The following is a 19765-nucleotide window of genomic DNA, read 5'->3' on the forward strand; positions in this document are numbered from 1 at the left end:
GAGGGCAGTGTGTCAGGAAGTACCTTTGAAGTCTAACTCGTATTTGTGCTTTCCAGCCTGGAACTTCAGAATGGCTGCCTGGGCGTCAGAGCCTGGTGCACAGTACGCCAGGTAGGCCTTCTCCAAATCACTGCTGTTGATGGCGGTCACAGGGTGCTCCATGCCCTGTGAGGGAAAAGCCAGATACTTCGTGAAGGCAGGAACCTACAACGATGAATAAAGCTGCCAGGTGCGATCCACACCACACTGCAGACATGCCCATGGTGGATATCCATGTTTGGGGGGAGGCTGGGGAGTGAGTGAGAAGAGCCAGGGAGCAGGGGTGTGGCAGGAGAGGGAGGCATGAAATAGAAGCCAACACGAATGTCTCCTAAAAGCTGCCCAGGAAAATAGTAAATGCAGGTCCAGCTAGCCAGATGGTAGCAAAAGAAGAGAGAGCATTCAAATTATTCATAATGGATGACACAATCATTCGAATGAAGGTAAATGCCAACACTGAATTCTCCAATCCACATGGAGGGATGGCCTGACACAGCTGCCTCTTCCCTATCCATTCTTGTACCCACCATCCTTCAGAGCTCAGGCCTCCTCTGTGTCCTCTTCCTGGGCCCGTGGAGAGCTCTTCTATTTCTGAATTGCCCATTTTGATCCCACACCTTCTCTCCAATTACCTATAGAACATCTAAGATTTCAGGATGGACTGAGTTTGAATTCTGGCTCCTCTACAACCACGGTAAGTTATTTTAACCTCTCTGAACCTCAAGATCTCAACAGAATGGTAATAGGAACAGTAACAAACTTACATCATACCCTTATCATGATATAAGAGTACATAGCACCGTGCCTAGAACAAAAAGCAAAGATGCCACAGAAATACCAGGCGGGTATCTAGATAGACCAGTCTGAACTTCGAAAAGGAATCTGGTCTGGAAACAGAGATGTAAAGATCACTTAAGGTGGCTGCTGACATCAGAAGAATGGGGGCATGGGCTGGACCCTGGGACACCCCAACATTCATGAAGGGAAGTAGAAAGCATCAGCCCATGAAGGAGATGGAGGAGGAGAGCAAGACAGCCAGGTGAGAAGGGAGTGCACAAAGGCTGGAAATGCCACAAGATTTGACACCTGGGCCCTTGACCCTTCACCAGAGTACACAGCACAGTGGGGGCTATGCCCAGCAGGATCCCACCTCCTGCAGGCACTCTATGAGAAGTGACTAGATAAACAAGTAACAATGATGGCAGATTTGGGTCTGGCTAGTGGAGGAATACACAGAGGTCTTACCTTTCAAGTAGAGATGGATATGTTGTTCAGGTACAAAAGGGTGAGGGCAGTTGTAGAGGTTTTAGATCAAGGCAAAGAAGATCACAGGAAAGGGAAAAAAAAAAAATGCAAAAGGCCAATCGACATAAGAAGCCTGTTGTGGATGGTTCAAAGAGGATACAGGTCAGGGTTAAGGCATCCTGGAGCCCAATACCTCAGGGATGTCAAGTTTAACACAGGAAAAGTCAGTGGCCAAGAACAGTAATACCTTAGGTTACAGACTGAGCTGTGCCACCCCCTTTGCCTAAAAAGATAAGTTGAGATCTTGATCCTAGTACCTCAAAACTTGACCTTATTTAGGAAAAGGGTCACTGCAAATGTAATTAGTTAAGATGTGATCATACCAGAGTAGAATGGACCCCTCATCCACAAAACCCATGTCCTTATGAGAGAACGGCCACGTGAAGGCAGACACAGGGAGAAGGCCAGGTGATGACAAGGCAGAGACTAGACTGAAGCACCTACATGCCAGCGAGGCCACCAGAAGCTAGAATGAGGCAAGTAGGATTCCTACCAGATTTCAAAGGGAATGTGGCCTTGCTGACACCTTGACTTCGATTTGCATCCAATTGTAAGGCAATAAATCACTGTTGTTTCAAGCCACCTAGTTTGTGGTACTTTGTTATGGCAGTCTTAGGAAATTAATATAGGGCAGAGGCAATTTGGACCTAAAACTGGGCTGTACATTCTGAGCTCAGACAGGAAAGAATCTAGCTTCCCTGAATCAAAAGAACATGGTCCTAAACTGGCAATTAGCAGAAAACTAAGAGATAAATCCAAATAGGGGGTGACACCAGAAGTGTGTGGGAAAAGAAGAGATAGAATGGACAGGCCACCCTAGGAGAAGATCCAGTCGATGGTACCAAATGAGACCACACATGTGCACCTGCACTCCACCATCAAGTGGTGCATCAATGATACCCAAATACAGGTCATTCCCAGAGATTTCCACTCTTCTAAATGAGGTTATACACTCTGACTATACTGCAAGAAGTAGCAGCCTAGACAAGAAAAAGGAAAAGCCCTAAGTGTGGGTGTTTGGTGGAGAAAGGACCCCGCCTTCTAAAACTGTGACAATCCAGTTTTGCAAAGTCACCTAGGGAAGCATACTTTTGCATAAGTTGACTACAGGGTCTATAAGTGTCTTCCCACTCATCTCCACAAGAAGTGTGACAAATCAGAAAACAAAACATGAAAGGTCGTCACATTTGCTAAGTGCTTCTTGCCTGCCATGGGTTCCTTCATGATGTCACCAGGTAAGCCCCATTCACAGAGCATAATCAGCCCCACATTCACTCCTGCTCAATACCAGGCATGGCCTCTCCTCTCCTGCTTCTGATCAAACCAAGAGTCTCCATGAACAAATCCACATGGCAAGGAAAGTGGAAGAAGCCCCAGGATGCTCAAGAGGGGGAGATGGGTGGGAAAGACAGACAGAACAGCTAATGAGAAAAGGCTAGCCATGGAGGACACGGAGGGGAAGCAGATGAGAGCGGAAGGGAGGCCCCTGCTGAGAATGACCACATCCAATCAACCAGAGGGCAGCTATTACTCTGTTCTTCAGCCAGCCAGTCTATGCCCTGAGGACCTGCTAGGCGCAGGCACTGTCCTCCACACAGGGGCACATCGATGACACAAGAGACAAAACTCTCTGCTCTCATGCAGCTCTAATTACAGTATTCCCAGAGAAAAAGAAATTCCACGTGCAGATAAGAGTAAGAAACCAAAGCTTTAATATAGCCTCTTACAATCCAGAGAGTATAAATGTCTATCAGACCACATATCCCAGTTTTCAATTGGGAAAGCTGTCCCTATAGACATGGTGACCTCCCGATACCTCTACAGATCAAGGGGCTCCCTTCAATCTGATCCAGCCAGGAACGTCATCAAATTATTGACAGCAGCAGTTATTAGATCCAGATTCCAAATCAATACCTGAAATAAATCCATTTTCTTACACTGGCCCATGTTCTGTGGACTTGCTGCTACACAGAAGGCAGAAAAGCCCGCTTCAGAAGGTCTTAAAGTTTATTATGCAGCTACACAAACTCTCCTGCACACACAGGCACTTGGTCTGGAGTTACCTACTCAACAGTAAGAGAAGCATCTTTCTACGCCATTTAATAAAACCAATGAAGAAATGTCATCTCACTGTAATTTATAGTAATTTAGTTCTCATGGAGCCAGCAAGATACCTAATCACTCAAAGACACAACCTCATACAAAGGAACAAGTTAATAGTTAGTAGTTAGTTTTGCCCTAATTTCCCTAAAGCAAATGAGTCACAGTGGGACCTGGGATCTTTGGCTCTATCAAGGACTCTCCAGAACAACCCTTGTGCTCATGTCTGGAATGGCTCCTCCATCATGGACCCTTAGCAGAAAACATTTGCCCTCTTTCTGTGACACTTACTTGTTTTCCATATTCCTGCCAAGAGCCAAACTCGTCGGTCCAGTACCAAACCCAGTCAGTGGTGAGGATGAAGTGTGGAGGTTTAGTAACTGAGGAGGCTGTGGAGAGGCGGCGGGCTGGGGCAGCGCCGAACATCATGGAGTCAAAGTCTAGACAATCAAAGTGAAAGTTGCTGGCTGACTCAGCACACAGGATCCTGCAGAAGAACATGAGAGGTAAACTGAAATCTCCACCCGCCAAGTGAATACTCAGGTTCCACCTGTAGTCTTGTAGATGCTCAGCTGGTGGATGTGAACATAAATGTGACACTCCTTAAGAAAAAAAAAAAAAAAGCTTCCAAGTGGGAGGAGAAGAGGACAAGCTGGTTCTTACTAAAACAAGAAAAATATTAATAAAATTAATAAACCTCTGTAAGACGAATCAAGAAAAAAAAGGAGAATATTAGAAATACAGAAGGTAGGACCCCTGGTTGACTCGGTGGTTGAGCGTCTGCCTTCGGCTCAGGGTGTGATCCTGGAGTCCCAGGATCGAGCCCCACCTGGGTTCCCCATTAATCAGGGAGTCTGCTTCTCCCTCTCCTTCTGCCCCTCCCCCTGCTTGTGCTAATAAATAAAATCTTTAAAAAAAAAAAAAAAGGCCAAATATTCCAAACATTCACTCATGCTTAAAGTGAAACACTTAATAATTACTCCTTCTAAAATCAAGGGGAAAAGGAAAAAAAGATAATATTCCAGCTATCACTACTTCTATTCAGCATGGCATGGGAGGTCCTAGTCATGGTAACAAGAAGTAAAATGAATAAAAACAAACAAGAATAAAAAAATTAAAATGCTACTCACAGATATTAATTTCTAGATAAGTAGAATATATAGATAACTATACAGGAAATTCAAATGAATTATCAGAGTTTTCTGAGTTAAGATATTTTAGCAAAGTTGCAGAATACAACTGTTGACAAAAGTCAACTGCGTTTCTATGTATCAGCAGAGAGAAAACAAATTTCTTTTACTGGGAGTATAAACATGACAACTATAGTTAACAATGTTTTATAGTATATTTAAACTTTGCTAAGAGAATAAATTCTCAAAGTTCTTATCATAGAAGAAAAAAATGTTTTTTTAACTGTATGAAGTGAGGGAGGTTAGCTAAATTTACTGTGCTAGTCATTTTGCAATGTATACGTAGTCAAGTCACTATGCGGCACACCTTAAACTTCTACAGTATTGTGTGTCAATTATATCTAAATATAAGTGGGGGGAAAAAGGATTTATCTAGCAAAAGACATCAAGATCTTAATGGAGAAATTACAGAACTACTAAAAGATATTTTTAAAAATTTAAATAAATTAGATGCTATTATGTATACGAAGACACAGTCTGAGCATCACTATGATGTCAGTTCTTCCAGGACTGACAAGAGTCAATTTAATTCTAATTTCAAAAATCACAATGGAGATAAGCCAGTGAGATTTAAAAATTCCTAAAGAGGAACAAACTACCAAGGGCTCAGGCAGTTCAAAGACGGACAAAATAGAGGTATGCCTCACCAGAGGCCAACACTTACAATAAAGCTCCACCAGGTGACAGTGTGGCAGTGACAGACAAACCAATGAAAGAGAAGAGGCCAGGAACACACTTGGATGTGTTTGCTAATTCAGCACCTGCCTCGAGTGGCACTGGAAGTAGGTGGAGGAGGGATGGCCTACTTAAACAAGCAATATTTGGCACATGAGTCTCAAAATAAGCTATAAAAGGTGGCAACATTTTACCAAATTTGGCTCCGTTTTGCCGTTTTGATGGATTTAAAAATAATCACTTGTAATGAGTGGTGGGGACAGCCACACAACAATGTAAAATGTGCTTAATGCCACAGAAATGTACCCTTAAAAATGAGTAAGATGGCAAATTTTATGTTATGTATGCATTACCACAATTTAAAAATTTTTTAAATAAACATGTCTTTAAAAAGTAGTTTTGGTAAAACTGGTTAATTCATCTGCATAAGAATGAAATGGGACCCATACTTCACGTGACCTGCAGTGAAAGATGAAACACAGTGCTTAAAACATTAAGACTTTTTAAAGAAAATTCAGAAAAATTTCCCAACAGTCTTGGGATAAGAAAGGCTTTCTGAGGACTCAAAAATTATAAAACCATAAAGGGAAAGATGGATAAATACTTCTCTATATTAAAATATACCATAAGTTGGCAGGAAGAGTTTATTTTCAATGCACATTTAATATCCAGAAATTTAAAGAATTCCTAAAACTAGGGATGCCTGGGTGGCTACCACTTTACAACCCCAGGCTGGGAAAAGTTCAGACGGCAAATAAGACCAACATTAGGGCATTAGGGGGATTGTCAACACAGACTGTGAATGGTGGTGGAAAGCAGGCAACCATCATTTTGGAAAACAATTGAGTATTACCTGGCAGAGCTGAGGATGGCCCCAGCTTATCTTCTGGCAGTCTCATCCCTGAACACCTGGCCCAGAGAAGCCCACACACATGTGCCAGGATACCAGCACAACTTGACAGAGTCCTGAGAACAGTGTGCTGAGCAGAAGGCACTAGATGTGGTGGTAGAGAGTATATGGCTCCATTTAAATGGGGTTCAACAAGCGAGATTAATCTGTGGTGACAGATGTCAGACCAATGGTAGCCCATGGAGTGGGCACTGATGGGAAGGGGACAGGAGGGGACTTTCTGGGGTGATGAAGATGATCTCTATTTGGATAAGAACGTCCACTACATGAGTGCATGCATTTGTCAAGACTCAGTGAACTATACAATTACTATCTGTGCACTTCCCTGTGTGTAAATTCTGCCTCAGAAAAAGAGAGATAGGGGAATATGTGAGCCAATTCATCTTCCAAAGGGGAACAATTTGTTTCACATACTTTAGCAGTAGCAATTTGTGCAAAATTGCACTCTAAGCACAAATTTATTTTTTCCACTTAAAAAAGTAGGCTTAAATTTTCTTCTTGGCAACATATTTTAGCAAGTTCAATCCATAATATGAGAAGTATTTGAAACTAAGGCTTCCTAGGACTTGCCAATTTACTCTAATATGACTAAGTGAAAATAGTAGGACACACTTAGAAAAATTGAAAAGTTAAAGGCCAAACAATAGGGGATCCCTGGGTGGCGCAGCGGTCTGGCGCCTGCCTTTGGCCGGGGGCGCGATCCTGGAGACCCGGGATCGAATCCCACATCGGGCTCCCGGTGCATGGAGCCTGCTTCTCCCTCTGCCTGTGTCTCTGCCTCTCTCTCTTTCTCTCTCTGGAACTATCATAAATAAATAAATTAAAAAAAAAAAAAAAGGCCGAACAATAAACAGAAGGTCAACTCAGGACTTCTCACGTAAAAGCTAAAATTTCACAAATGACTGCCTCTCGCTTTTCTGCAGTAATCAATGTAGATATATGTACATGATCAATGCCAGCAGCAAATAACTCAAAACTTACATGGTACCACCATCGCCTTTCCCCATAGCTCCTCCCTAAAGGAGAGAAAGGTAGGAAAATAGAGGCACCAAACCAGAGTATCAACACTCACTTCCAATTTCCAGCCTAGAGCTTTCACCTCCAGACCAGGCTGTTTACTGGTGTGTGTGTGTGTGTGTGTGTGTGTGTGTGTGATCAAACCTCAACTCTGTTGTGTCCAAACTCCCCACACTACACACAAAAGCCCTGACACACAGCAGACTCAAGTGATATATTTCATACCTGTCTTTTCTGGGATCGCTATATGCCTCTTCAATAAGCTCCATTTTATCCAAATCCTTCCACTTGCCTCTGTCCAAGAACTGCCATCGATATGGTAAATGGAAATGAACTTTATTGCACTTATCTAAAATAAGAATATAAGGAAATAAGACACCTTACATAGCATGACTTAGTTTTGTGGTTCTCAATGAGTGTGGTGCTGCCCACTGACGTGGGAACATTCTAGAGATCTGTGGAGAAGTCATTTTTAGGGCAATCATCCTGAACATCTAAATATTGAAATACCATGTGTCTTATTATACACACTTTTCTTTTATATCTCCCCTTTAATAGGACATTACATCAATTTTTAAAAACATATATTGGTAGGTTACATTATGTGTGAGTTTCATCTCATGAGTAAAAAAGCTGATCGTGTAAAGGCCAATCAGGAGGCAGTCGGATGACTGCCTCCTGATTATCGCTGGGCATGCAGCATGTGGACAAGTGGTGGTCATACCAAAAACAGAGGCAGATTCATCTCTACTAGAAACCCATACAAACCCTGACACATCTGACCACAGGTAAGTCAGGAGCATAGTTCTAGCCCATTTTGATCTTCTGGCTAACATACTCACCACCTCAACACAACCCCACATCCCTAGAGGTGTTTATACACACTGCCCTGCCCCTGCCAAAATACACAGAATGGCCCCACCCTCCAGTTCCCTGCCAGTTGCTCCCCCTACATCTTCCTTGTGCTCCCTGGCACCTCTGTCACTCCTCACACATCCTGCCAGCCTTGCCTTGGCTCATGCCAGCCCCTCACCCAACACTTTTCTCTCTACCTCTCAGTATCTTATACGAGGTTCTGGTACAAACTCCAGAGAGGAAAGGCAGACTGGAAAAAAAAAGCAAGAGGAAGCTCTCTGCACCCTGAAATAGACCCACTTTTAAGGTATATGCTATTAGGTAAAAAGACAGACAACAAGGTCCAGAATGCCTCTATTTGTGGGGAAAAAAAACAAGAAGAAAAAGAAAAAATTAGAGCTACTCTGACTGAGCACATATATACACACATTCCTTGAAGAGAGGAAGTGGGTCACCAGGGACAAAGTTATGAGGAAATATTTCTGTTGTTTTCTATGTCTTTTGAATTTTGAACCATAAGAACACATTCCAAAAAAATAAATGTCTATGTAAGTGAAAAAAAGATACAAAATAGTGTGTATAGTGCACCTATGTAAGAAGGAAACCCACCAGAAATATATACTTGTATATATACATGAAATATATACATGTATAACATCTTCATGGAAGGACAATCAAGGAACTAGTAACAATGATTGTTTCGGGGGGGGAGGGGAGCTGGGTGCTAGAAAAAAGAGGTATGAAGGAGACATTTCTAACTGGTTGTCCTTTGTGCTTCTTTAATTCATCTTTCAAAACAATGACAATGAAGTGGCTAATTTGACACTTGAAAAAATTAAAATTTTCTGAAGTTGTATGTAGGGGCACCTGGGTGGCTCAGTTGGTTAAGCATCTGACCCCTGATTTCAGCTCAGGTCATGGGATTGAGCCCAGTGGGGTTCCATGGAGAGCTGGCTTGAGAGATTCTCTCCCTTTGGCCCTCCCCTGACCATGCATGCATGCATGCATGCATAAATAAATAAATAAATAAATAAATAATAAATAGTAATAAAATTATATGCAGCCTTTCAGGCACATCTCAATGCCATTTCTTTTCCATAGATTCTACCTTGGACCATGGAGGAAGGTGGGCAGGTTGCCTGGGCTTGTCAAAGGCCAAGCCTGAGACTAGGCAGAGCAGACAAGAACACCCAGCCAAAGGATACAAAATCAATGCATAGAAATCAGTTGCAATTCTCTACACTAACAATGAGACTGAAGAAAGAGAAATTAAGGAAGCAATCCCATTTACAATTGTACTCAAAAGCATAAGATACCTAGAAATAACCAAAGAGGTTAAAGGGTCTGTACTCAATAACTACATAACACTTATGGAAGAAATTGAGGAAGACACAAAGAGATGGAAAGACATTCCAAGTTCATGGTTTGGAGGAATAAATACTGTTAAGTGTTTAATAATAAATGTTATTAAAATGTCTATGCTACCCAGAGCAATTTACATTTAATGCAATCCCTATCAAAATACCATGGACTTTCTTCACAGGGTTGGAACAAATAATCCTAAGATTTGTATGGAACAAGAAAAGACCATGAATAGCCAGATGAATGTTGAAAAAGAAAAACAAAACTGGGGGCATCACAATGCCTGACTTCAAGATGTATTACAAAGCTGGGATCATCCAGACAGTATGGTACTGGCACAAAAACAGACACACAGATCAATGGAACAGAATAGAGAACCCAGAAATGGACCCTCAGCTCTATGGTCAACTCATTTTCGACAAAGCAGGAAAGACTATCCAGAAAGAAAAAAAGACAATCTCTTTAATAAATGGTGTTGGGAAAATTGGGCAGCCACATGCAGAAGAACAAAACCAGACCATTCTCTTACACCATACACAAAGATAAACTCAAAACGGTTCAAATATCTAAATGTGAGACAAGAATCCATCAAAATCCTAGAGGAGAACACAGGCAACAACCCTTCTGAACTTGACCACAGCAACTTCTTGCAAGATACATCTATAAAGGCAAGGAAACAAACGCAATAAAGTACTGGGACTTCATCAAGATAAAAAGTTTCTGCACAGCAAAGGAAACAGTCAACAAAACTAAAAGCCTACATAATGGGAAAAGATATTTGCAAATGACATATATGATAAAGGGTTAGTATCCAAGATCTATAAAGAACTTAACAAACTCAACACCCCAGAAACAAATAATCCAGTCAAGAAATGGGCAGAAGACATGAAAAGACATTTCTCCAAAGAAGACCTACACATGGCCAAGCATATTAAAAAATGTTCTACATTACTTGCCATCAGGGAAATTAAATCAAAACCACAATGAGATACCACTTCACACCAATGAGAATGGCTAAAATTAACAAGACACGAAACAAATGTTGGTGAGGGTATGGAGAAAGGGGAACCTTCTTGCACTGTTGGTGGGAATGCAAGCTGGTGCAGCCAATATGGAAAATAGTGTGGAGGTTCCTCAAGAAGTTAAATTAGAGCTACCCTATTATCCAGCAATTGCACTACTGGGTATTTACCCCAAAGATATAGATGTAGTGAAACAACAGGACACCTGCACCCCACATGTTTATAGCAGCAATGTCCACGACAGCCAAACTATGGAAGGAGCCATAATGTCCTTCATCAGATGAATCGATAAAGAAGATGTGGCATACATATACAATGGAATATTACTCAGCTATCAGAAAGGATGAATACCTACAATTTACACTGACATGGATAGAACTGGAGGGTATTAGGCTGAGTGAAATAGGTCTATCAGAGAAAGACAATGATCATATGGTTTCACTCATATGTGGAATTTAAGAAACAGTGAAAGGGACCATAAGGGAAGCAAGGAAAGTGAGTGGCAAAAAATGAGAGAAAGGCATACCATGAGAGACTCCTAACTCTAGGAAACAAAGGGTTGCAGAAGGGGAGGTCAGTGGGGGAATAGGGTAACTGGATGATGGGCATTAAAGAGGCCACATGATGAGATGAGCACTGGGTGTTATACTGTATGTTGGCAAATTGAATTTAAAAAAAAAAAAAAAGAACACTCAGCCAAGATGATTCAGGGAATAAGAGAGACTCCAAACAACAAAAAAAATCCCCAAGTTCATGAAGGCTGGGTTCAGCCACTCTTGGGACTGAACTTATCCAGAGTTAGAGCATGGATGGCTCACACCAAGCCACACCTCTTGGACTCTACCAGGGTATATAAAATAGAATGATAATGAAGGGTCCAACCTGGAAAGATAAGGCTACAGATATGGTCCAGAGGTCACAACCAGATTAGATTTCCTGTTCCCTCCCTGAAGGGCACTAAGGGAATGATCAGGATTAATGTCAGTGTTCAGTCACTGCACCTATACACCCCAGCTCAGGTGAGTCCTGGACAGGCTGAAGAAAGACTCTCCCCTTAGAAGGCCCCCATCAGAGAAAGCATACCACCCACTGCCTTCCAGGCTAACACTTCCTTGGGAAGGACACAGGGGCCAAGGGAAGGCACTGTAGTCAAGAACTGGGGGCTCCAGTTCTTAATGTGAGCTCAATGTGAAGCCCATATCACTCACCAGCCAAAAGGCACCCAATAAAAGAGGGTGCAATGCAGGCCACAAAGAGCCATGGTGGCTGGCGAGAGCAGAGTCCCAGATGACGAGGCCCCTTCTCTGCCTTTCCTGATCCTCTTATCCCCTTTCTCAATTTCCTTTCCCTCCTTCCTAGAATCTAAGCTTTCTGGAAGGTGAGTTTCAAAAACCAAATTAATTTGGGAGACAAAAATACTACATCCACATCCCCTTCCTCCCCACATCACTTGAAATGACAGGCTGGAGAGAAGAACACATCTAAAAATGCTGGAAAACAATAAATAGTGCCATCAAAAGATTAGATTATTGATTCCACTGATTTCATCTATTGATCTATCCTATTGATTTATTCTATCGATTTCGATTGAAAATAATTAGAATTATTGGAGAGTCCCTAAAATATGAAGCACACAGAATCAAACTGAGTTAAAGACAGAAAAACACATGTAAAATACATAGAAGTGGACCTTCTGAAAGTGGGAAGTATTGACTGGTCCTTAACAAACTAAGAGTTACATGTAACAAAAAGCAAGAAAGACACCTGGTCAGTCCCAATGAGAGTAATTCAGACCCACCCACTAGAACAGGCACTCCCTCCATGCCCTGCTTGTGCCCCACAACCTTGCTATTTTCCCCAAGGAACACGGGAGTGTGGACAGATGTGGAGAGAGAAGCATGTAAGAGAGCCATGAAAGTCCCCACCCCACTCCAGGGATACATGCCAGCAGCCTATACCACCAAACAAAACATGCTGCCTCTTCTCCATTAAGCCTGGGTCAGAATCTGCATGACCAGCAGACACCAGGATTCTCAAGGAGACCACCAGAGTCACCCAACACATGAGGAAAAATGGAAGCTAACTCACACAGAAGAATCAATATCCAAGGAATAATTATTAGGGTAAACAGCTCAAGTAACAGACCTAAACATAAAAGTGAAACCTATAAAACTTCTAAGGAAAAAAAAAAAAGCATAGAGCCACTTTTAGAGGCTTGGAACAGGTAAAGATTTTTCAGACACAAGAAACAAACTACAAAAGAAAAAGATACTAAAACAATCATCAATAGTGTAACTTTTATTCCTCAAGACACCATAAAGAAAATGAACATGAAAGAGACAGACTGGAAGAATATATCTTCAATACCTGTATCTGACAATGAATTGTATAAATAATACTCAAAACCCTCAGTAATGAGAGATCAAACAATCTAATTAATAAATGGGCAAAATGGTACAAAACACCACGTATTGTGATTCCGTTTACATGAAACATCCAAGCAAATCCATAGATACAGAATGTAAACCTGTAGGTGCCCTGGGGGAGAGGGGGAGAATGGGTGGAGTCTGCTAATGGGCACAGCATATCTTTGGGGGTGACTGACTTGATAATAGCTGCACAATTCTGTAACTAAACTAAAAACTATTAAATGGGTGAATTGTATACGAATTATACTTAATACCTCAAACTGTCATATAAAAAACTAGCAGAAAATTTAAACAGATATTTCACAGAAGATACACAAATGGCCAGTAAGTACATGAAAAAAATTAAATATCATTTTCATAAAATAAATGTAAATTAAAACCACCATGAGATATCACTACTCATTAATTACAATAGCTAAAGTTTAAAAGACTGACAATACCAAGTGTTAACAAGAACACAGAGCAATGAACTCTCAGACATTGCCAGTGGGAAGGTATACCCACTTTGGAAGACAGTGGCCATTTCTTACAAAGTTAAACACATAAACATTCCAGTAATTCCACATCTAGGTCTTTACTCAAGACAAGTGAAAACAGATATCCGCAAGAAAACTTGTACATAGGTATAAAGACTCTATTTGTAAAAGCTAAAAACTTAAAACCCGTCACATAATGGATAAACAAATTGTAGTCAATCCATGCAACACAATACTATTCAGCAATAAAAAAAGAGCTAACTACTGATTTGCCAACCTGGACAAATCACAAAGGCATGCTGAGCGAAGACAGGGACAGAAGAATGCATGCTGTATGTTTCCATTTACATGAAATTCTAGAGAGTGCAAATCTATAGTGACAAAAAGTAGATCAGGGCCTGCATGGGGTCAGGAAATTAGGGGGTGAAGATGAATGGTATTGGGACATAGGGACACTTTGAGAATTAGGAAGCTACCATATCTAAGGTGTTATTATCAGAACCCAGTGTATACTTAAAAATGTTAAATATTTAAAATGTCACTGTGTGTAAATTACAGCTCAATAATGTTGGTTTTAAAAAGCATACATGTATATATGACACATATATATGCTTGAACTGGCATTCCATTTTCAGGAACCGAGTTATAGAAATATACTTGAGTACTCAGGTGCTCAGTGGAGTATCACTCTAACTGGACACTACAGATGTTTTTTAAAAACAAGGTGGACTTACACATACTATGGTGGAAAAAAAACTCCAAAACACAATGTTAAGTAAAGGAAGCACGCTAAGGAATACCTATCACATAGTCCCATCTGTTGAAAAATATGCAAAACAAGCACCATGACCACACGGCATGTGTTTACCTTTGGGGAAGGCTGAAGGAGGACTTCAGACTTTATTCTGTATTATTGGATTCTTTTACAAAGTGAAAGTAGTCCTGAATTGCTTGGGTGGCTTTTAAAGACTGAAAACGAAACAAGAAGTTTGGTGGTTGTTTTTCTAAAAGTCATCAAATTTGAGAAGGAAGCTTTCTTCAGTCAAAGCCCAGAATAACAGTAAGAAGAAAACAAAGGTTTAGTGAAAATACAGACACACATGTACATAAAAGAATTGTTACTTGTGATAAAAAGAGGGACCATTGAAATCCCCAAGAGGTTCTTAAGTTCTTCTTCCCCACCTTAAGTTCTTGTTCCCCAAGAGCACACACAGGCATCTCTTTCTCAGGGAGGGCCTTCTGGCTTCTTGGGGCATTTCTAAGTCTACAACCACCCTTTATGAGGGATGCTCACATCTGTCACCACTAAATGGGGGCATTTGTGCAGATCTGTGACCTCATGTTAGGCTGATCAAGGGTCAATACTTGACAGTTGCTGCATGAACCAGTTATGTTCCCAAAAACTCATCTACAGTCTAATTTCCAGAAATTCAATTCCTACCATCCTCAACTCCCCAACAAAATTGCTTCAGAACTGTTTGGCAGAAGTGCCACCCCAGCTCACAATTAAGAAGGCCTCAACCCTCTCTGGATGGGGGAGAGGACCTTGAGGCATGACCTCAGGGCAGAACTCTTAAAACAAGAAGCAGCTGTCCCACCTACAAGTGGATGAAGGGGATTCCTCGAACTTACCTTGAAAGCTACAACTTTTCCGGATATGGTATAAGCAGATCTGATCACTCTCCTCTTGGTTAGCAGTGTTTGGGGACACAGAACCTGAACTATCTCTTCTTTCTATGAAGAAACACCACAAAGAGGTATCAGCATCCATCAAAGCTTCTGAGAGAAAAGTGGGCAAGGCAATCTTACAAAATCCTATGACATTCAGGATGAAATTACCCCATTATGTAAGTGGACCCTCTGTTTTTTAGGGAGGAACCAGGGAGCCCAACACCATGCAGCTGCTTGCCATGGAGGGGCTCTTTTTTTCCTCAGCTCTGGCTGTGCACCCAACCTTAAAATGAAACCTCCTTAAGTAACTTTAGATTAATTATAAGAATTTTAATATATAACAGGCACAGAGGTGATTTCAAAGTTTATCTTTACTAGTGCTTCAACCAGATGTTACCTAACAATTACATTTACCATTGCCCCTCCACCATACAAATACATAAAACTCACTCACAAACCCTCCTTATTCAGTATCACCAGTTATTTTGTTATTCATTTTCCTTTTTGTTTTTATAGGCTCCCCAGACACTCACAAGGTGGGCCTCAAAACCCACAACTTGGGGGCCTCTGAGATCACCCCCAAGGGCAGGTATCCTTCCCTCCCTTTCTAGGGCCATAATCCAATTTACACTGTTATTAAAGATCTATTTAAAGCAAAACCTATCTAGCTTCCTACTATTGAAAGAAATTAACCTAAAATAACTGAAGATAATGTAAAGAAAAAACATATATGGCAAAGACAATTTTTAAATATAAAAATCAAGTAAGATTAGAGTGTTAAGTTTGTTTGCTGGTAGTCCTAGCACTCATCTGATATTTTAGGAAGTAGTCTATTAAAAATTCTAGATAACCTCTATTAAACATCTATTAAAATCCTACAGCTAACACAAATGGTTTGATTGTGCATTCCGGGGTGGTGGGGGTGGGGGCGGACTATGTCCTAGTCTCCAATGTATAACCAGGGCCCAGGCCAGTGGCTAGCACGTGGCAAGCATATAAATTTGTTAAATGAATGAGTGGATAACCAGAATGGCCAGCCAACAGCCAATACTGTGAAATCCAAAGGACACCAATGTGTCATAACCTCTCCAATGGACTACATTATTAATTTCCCACATAATAAGTGAAGAAATGCTTATTCAAGAAGCAGTCTCTGCTTAAAACTCCCCCATCTGCTTGTCATTAAACCTGACATACCTTTTAAAAAAAAAAAAAAGTATCCTAGCAGGCTCGATCACTCAACAAATAAATGTCTGAGTGTGGGCCAGGCACTGGCTAGGTGCTAGAGATGAGCAGTGAACAAAGATATTTATAGGGTCTAAAAGATTCCATTTATTCATGTCAAGAACAGACAAGATTCCATTTATTCATGTCAAGAACAGACCTGAAATTAAAACAGACTTTGTTCACTGCAGATCAGATCTGTCAGGAATGCATTTATAGTAAACATCAATTGGTATTTGTCTAGAATATCTTGCTTGTTCATGACCATGATTTCAAGTCATCTTTATAATGCCTACTAGCTGGGAAGGAATCACCAACAGCACTTTTCTAAAAGCAGCACAGACTTGCCCCAGGTCACACATTATATTAATGGCCAGGTGGAATCCAAGGGCCCCAGTGCAGAGCCTTACCAGAAGTCCCCTGTGGACCTGAGGTAGGAGGGTGCCCTCTGCTGGGGGTGGAGCTCTTGTTCTTGATGTCATGAGCATTTCTGTAAATGGAAGGCAGTCTGCTCACCAGATCTGAGTTCATGCCCAACTTCTCCAGTTTTTCCAGATTCTCAGCATTAGAGAGATCATGAGATCTCTTACAGCTAGTGCCAAACTTGCATTCGCCCTGTAAAAAATACTGGCAGATGTGGAGTTTGATACACTGCTTTTGAAAGGAACAAGAGCCGTAGGGTCCATCTCCTTTGTTATAATGAAGGCAGATCTGTTAACAGAAAAGGAAAAAAGCACCAGCTTAGGAAAACCTCACAGGACACCACCTCCCCTCCAGACCAGTCACAGTCAGAGGAGGTTTCTCTAAAGACCTAGTCAAAGCTGTGATCCTGTCATCCTCACAAGCCACACAGCTATGAGAATATCCCCCCACTCTAGATAGATGGCTAACATATGCCCTTGGATAAAATGGAAACCGGGTGGAAAGCAGACTGTGCAAATCCAAAGAACTTCCAACTTATCAAAACTGCTCCCTTCACAGGAGATGTTTCCATGTAACTCATAGAGCAGCATGCTAACAGCCCTTATACTCCACCTACAACCTTCCCCCACTGACTCACCAACTCTCCCTAAGCCAGGTCCCATATCCCCATCTTCTTTTTTTCTGAAATTCAGGGTCAAGGAGGTTCTGAGTGTATAAAGTGTCTTCGAGAAAGGCCAAATACAGCCCTTTCATTTATCAAGAGCAAACTGAAACTCAGAGAAGTATACCTACTTGCCCTAGGTCACACAGCTGTCTACATCTGGCATGCTCAATGTCTGTTGAATTGGACTGTTGGTAAAGCTGGGACTTGAATTTGAATCAACTGCTCCTTTTCTACCTTCCAAATTCCTAGAGATGAGAACATGGCCAGAGACCACCAATGGCCTACCCAGGCAATTCAAAGGCATTACACTGAGCAAGAGGTAGAAATGCAACAGAGGGCTGTAGAACCAAGACTTAGATCAGCAAGGACTCTACTCTAGGGATGGAAACCCCAAGGGGAAAGGCCAGACAGGGTTATGCCCTAACCTTGATTTTGCCACTTAGGAGATGCCTGACCTTAGGCAGGCCACTCGCCAGCTCTGAGTTTCAGCTTTTTAATCCCTAAAATGGGAATAATACCACCTACATCACCAGGCTATCATGAAGATTGAATGGGAAATACACAAAATGGCTAATACAAATGTCTGGGGCCATAGTGGGTGCTCGATTCACGGTAGCAGCCCCTCAATATTCATCTGATAAGGACCAGACTGACAGCAGAAGGTCGGGCAGGAAAGCTACACCAGGTCCCAGTTTATGGTCACAGCTCCCAGTTGCCGGCACTGTGTTCTGAAGCAACCTGCTTACACAAGTACACAAGAGACTACACAATCCAGACTGGTCACCTTCTGATTCACTTTTCATACTATTGACAAGATGATCTCTCCAAAACATTAATGCCCACTCTCCAAACACAACCCCCGACGCCAACTCCTTCCCATGATACTGAAGCCTGCATGGATGAGTCTCTACTCACCCATTTCTCCTTCTCCCCTCTCCCACTCTAAATCCAAGTTGTCCCCTGGATAAATACATGCTGTCCCCTGACCATACTGGTTCTGTCTTCTCTCTGCCCATTTTTCCCAGACCTTCATCCTCCACACGTCCTTCAGCATTCAGAACACACACCATCTACCCTAGGACACCTTCCCAGGCGTCCAAACTGTGCCCCTGAGACCACAGTGCTGACTTTTACTGCAATATCTAGAAAAGCACCTTGCAATCACATGCTAACTTGTCTGTCTCACCCAAGAAATGCGCCTCCTGGAAGGGCAGAACAGGGTCTTTTATCTCCGTATCACCAGTGCCTCACTCATAGTGGATAGTCAATAAAGGCTAGCTGAATTAAATCAATACTAATTTTCAAAAAGCAAAAAAAAAAAGTTAATACCTATTATGTGCCGGTCACTAAGCTATATATAGCACCTGTCTCAAATGTGTGGTTTTAGTGGAATAATATGTAGCATTTTCACAAAAACAGGTTAATCTGACCTCTGTAATCTTATCCCAGAAACAGTGTCAGATCATCCCACAAATCTATGCCGGCCACAGGAACACACCACTCAGATCTGCTGCAGAGCGCAATTAACTCAGCTCAGCTGCTGCCCTCGGGAGCCACCACCTTATTCACACAGAGACCATGCTCCCACTGGCTGCTCCCAGGCAACAATGAGCTACCTTGGCTCAGAACTTCCCACTGGCCAGCAGAAGCTCTCTTGGAACTGTGCTACAGTCAGGGTCTCTTCCTACCCAGTCCCTTCCTTCCCGCAGTCCTGCCACATCACTTCCCAAAAGCTTCCCACTTTCTTCTGCTCCCTCTCCACTAAATCTCCTGCACTTCTAATCCCATCTTAGTGTCTGCTTCTCAGAGGACCCAAACTAGTACATAGCCACTGCAGCGAGGTGCATTATGAGATTATGCATTATGCATTATGAGAATCCACATCAACTAAAGTTCAAAATTCCCTGGGTGTAACTGATTTAGTAGAGGGCATCATCTGCCTGTCAGCATCTCTGAGAAGTTTCCTCCTGGGAAAGATGGCCCCTCCTGGGTCTGGTGATAACACAGAGTTTCAAGTCCTGCTAGATGGGGAGGAGCCAACTGGAGTCTCTCATCTCCTCATCCCCATGTAAGGAACATCTTGCTTCAGCCCCTGACCAACCAGACTCCCCCAACCTCTAAGAAACCCTGCAAAAGAGGAACCAGTCCCAATGACATAGAAGGAAAGGCGGCTTCTAGAAGGGTCAAGGTTTTTGGCCCAAGGTCACTGGTCTAAAAACCAATAGAGAGCAGCCCGGGTGGTTCAGCGGTCTAGTGCCACCTTAAGCCCAGGGTGTGATCCTGGAGACCCGGGATCGAGTCCTGCGTCGGGCTCCCTGCATGGAGCCTGCTTCTCCCTCTGCCTGTGTCTCTGCCTCTCTCTCTCTCTCTCTCTCCCCCCTGTGTTTCTCATGAATAAATAGT

At 42.2% G+C, this 19765-nt stretch overlaps 1 protein-coding gene across 1 annotated transcript in view; it reads right to left on the reverse strand.

The window, feature by feature from the left end:
- The window catches only part of PARP12 (poly(ADP-ribose) polymerase family member 12), a 38452-nt gene that overhangs the window by 14181 nt on the left and 4506 nt on the right, over positions 1–19765 (reverse strand). Inside the window, exons 3-7 of the mRNA XM_041753870.1 lie at positions 16686–16986; positions 15013–15114; positions 7462–7585; positions 3736–3931; positions 24–165 (exon numbers count right to left, since the gene is read on the reverse strand). Coding sequence (XP_041609804.1) covers positions 24–165; positions 3736–3931; positions 7462–7585; positions 15013–15114; positions 16686–16986 — 865 coding nt within the window. The remainder of the gene's footprint in view (positions 1–23; positions 166–3735; positions 3932–7461; positions 7586–15012; positions 15115–16685; positions 16987–19765) is intronic.

This window comes from Vulpes lagopus, chromosome 4 (genome assembly GCF_018345385.1).
Source record: "Vulpes lagopus strain Blue_001 chromosome 4, ASM1834538v1, whole genome shotgun sequence".
Lineage (NCBI taxonomy): Eukaryota > Metazoa > Chordata > Mammalia > Carnivora > Canidae > Vulpes > Vulpes lagopus.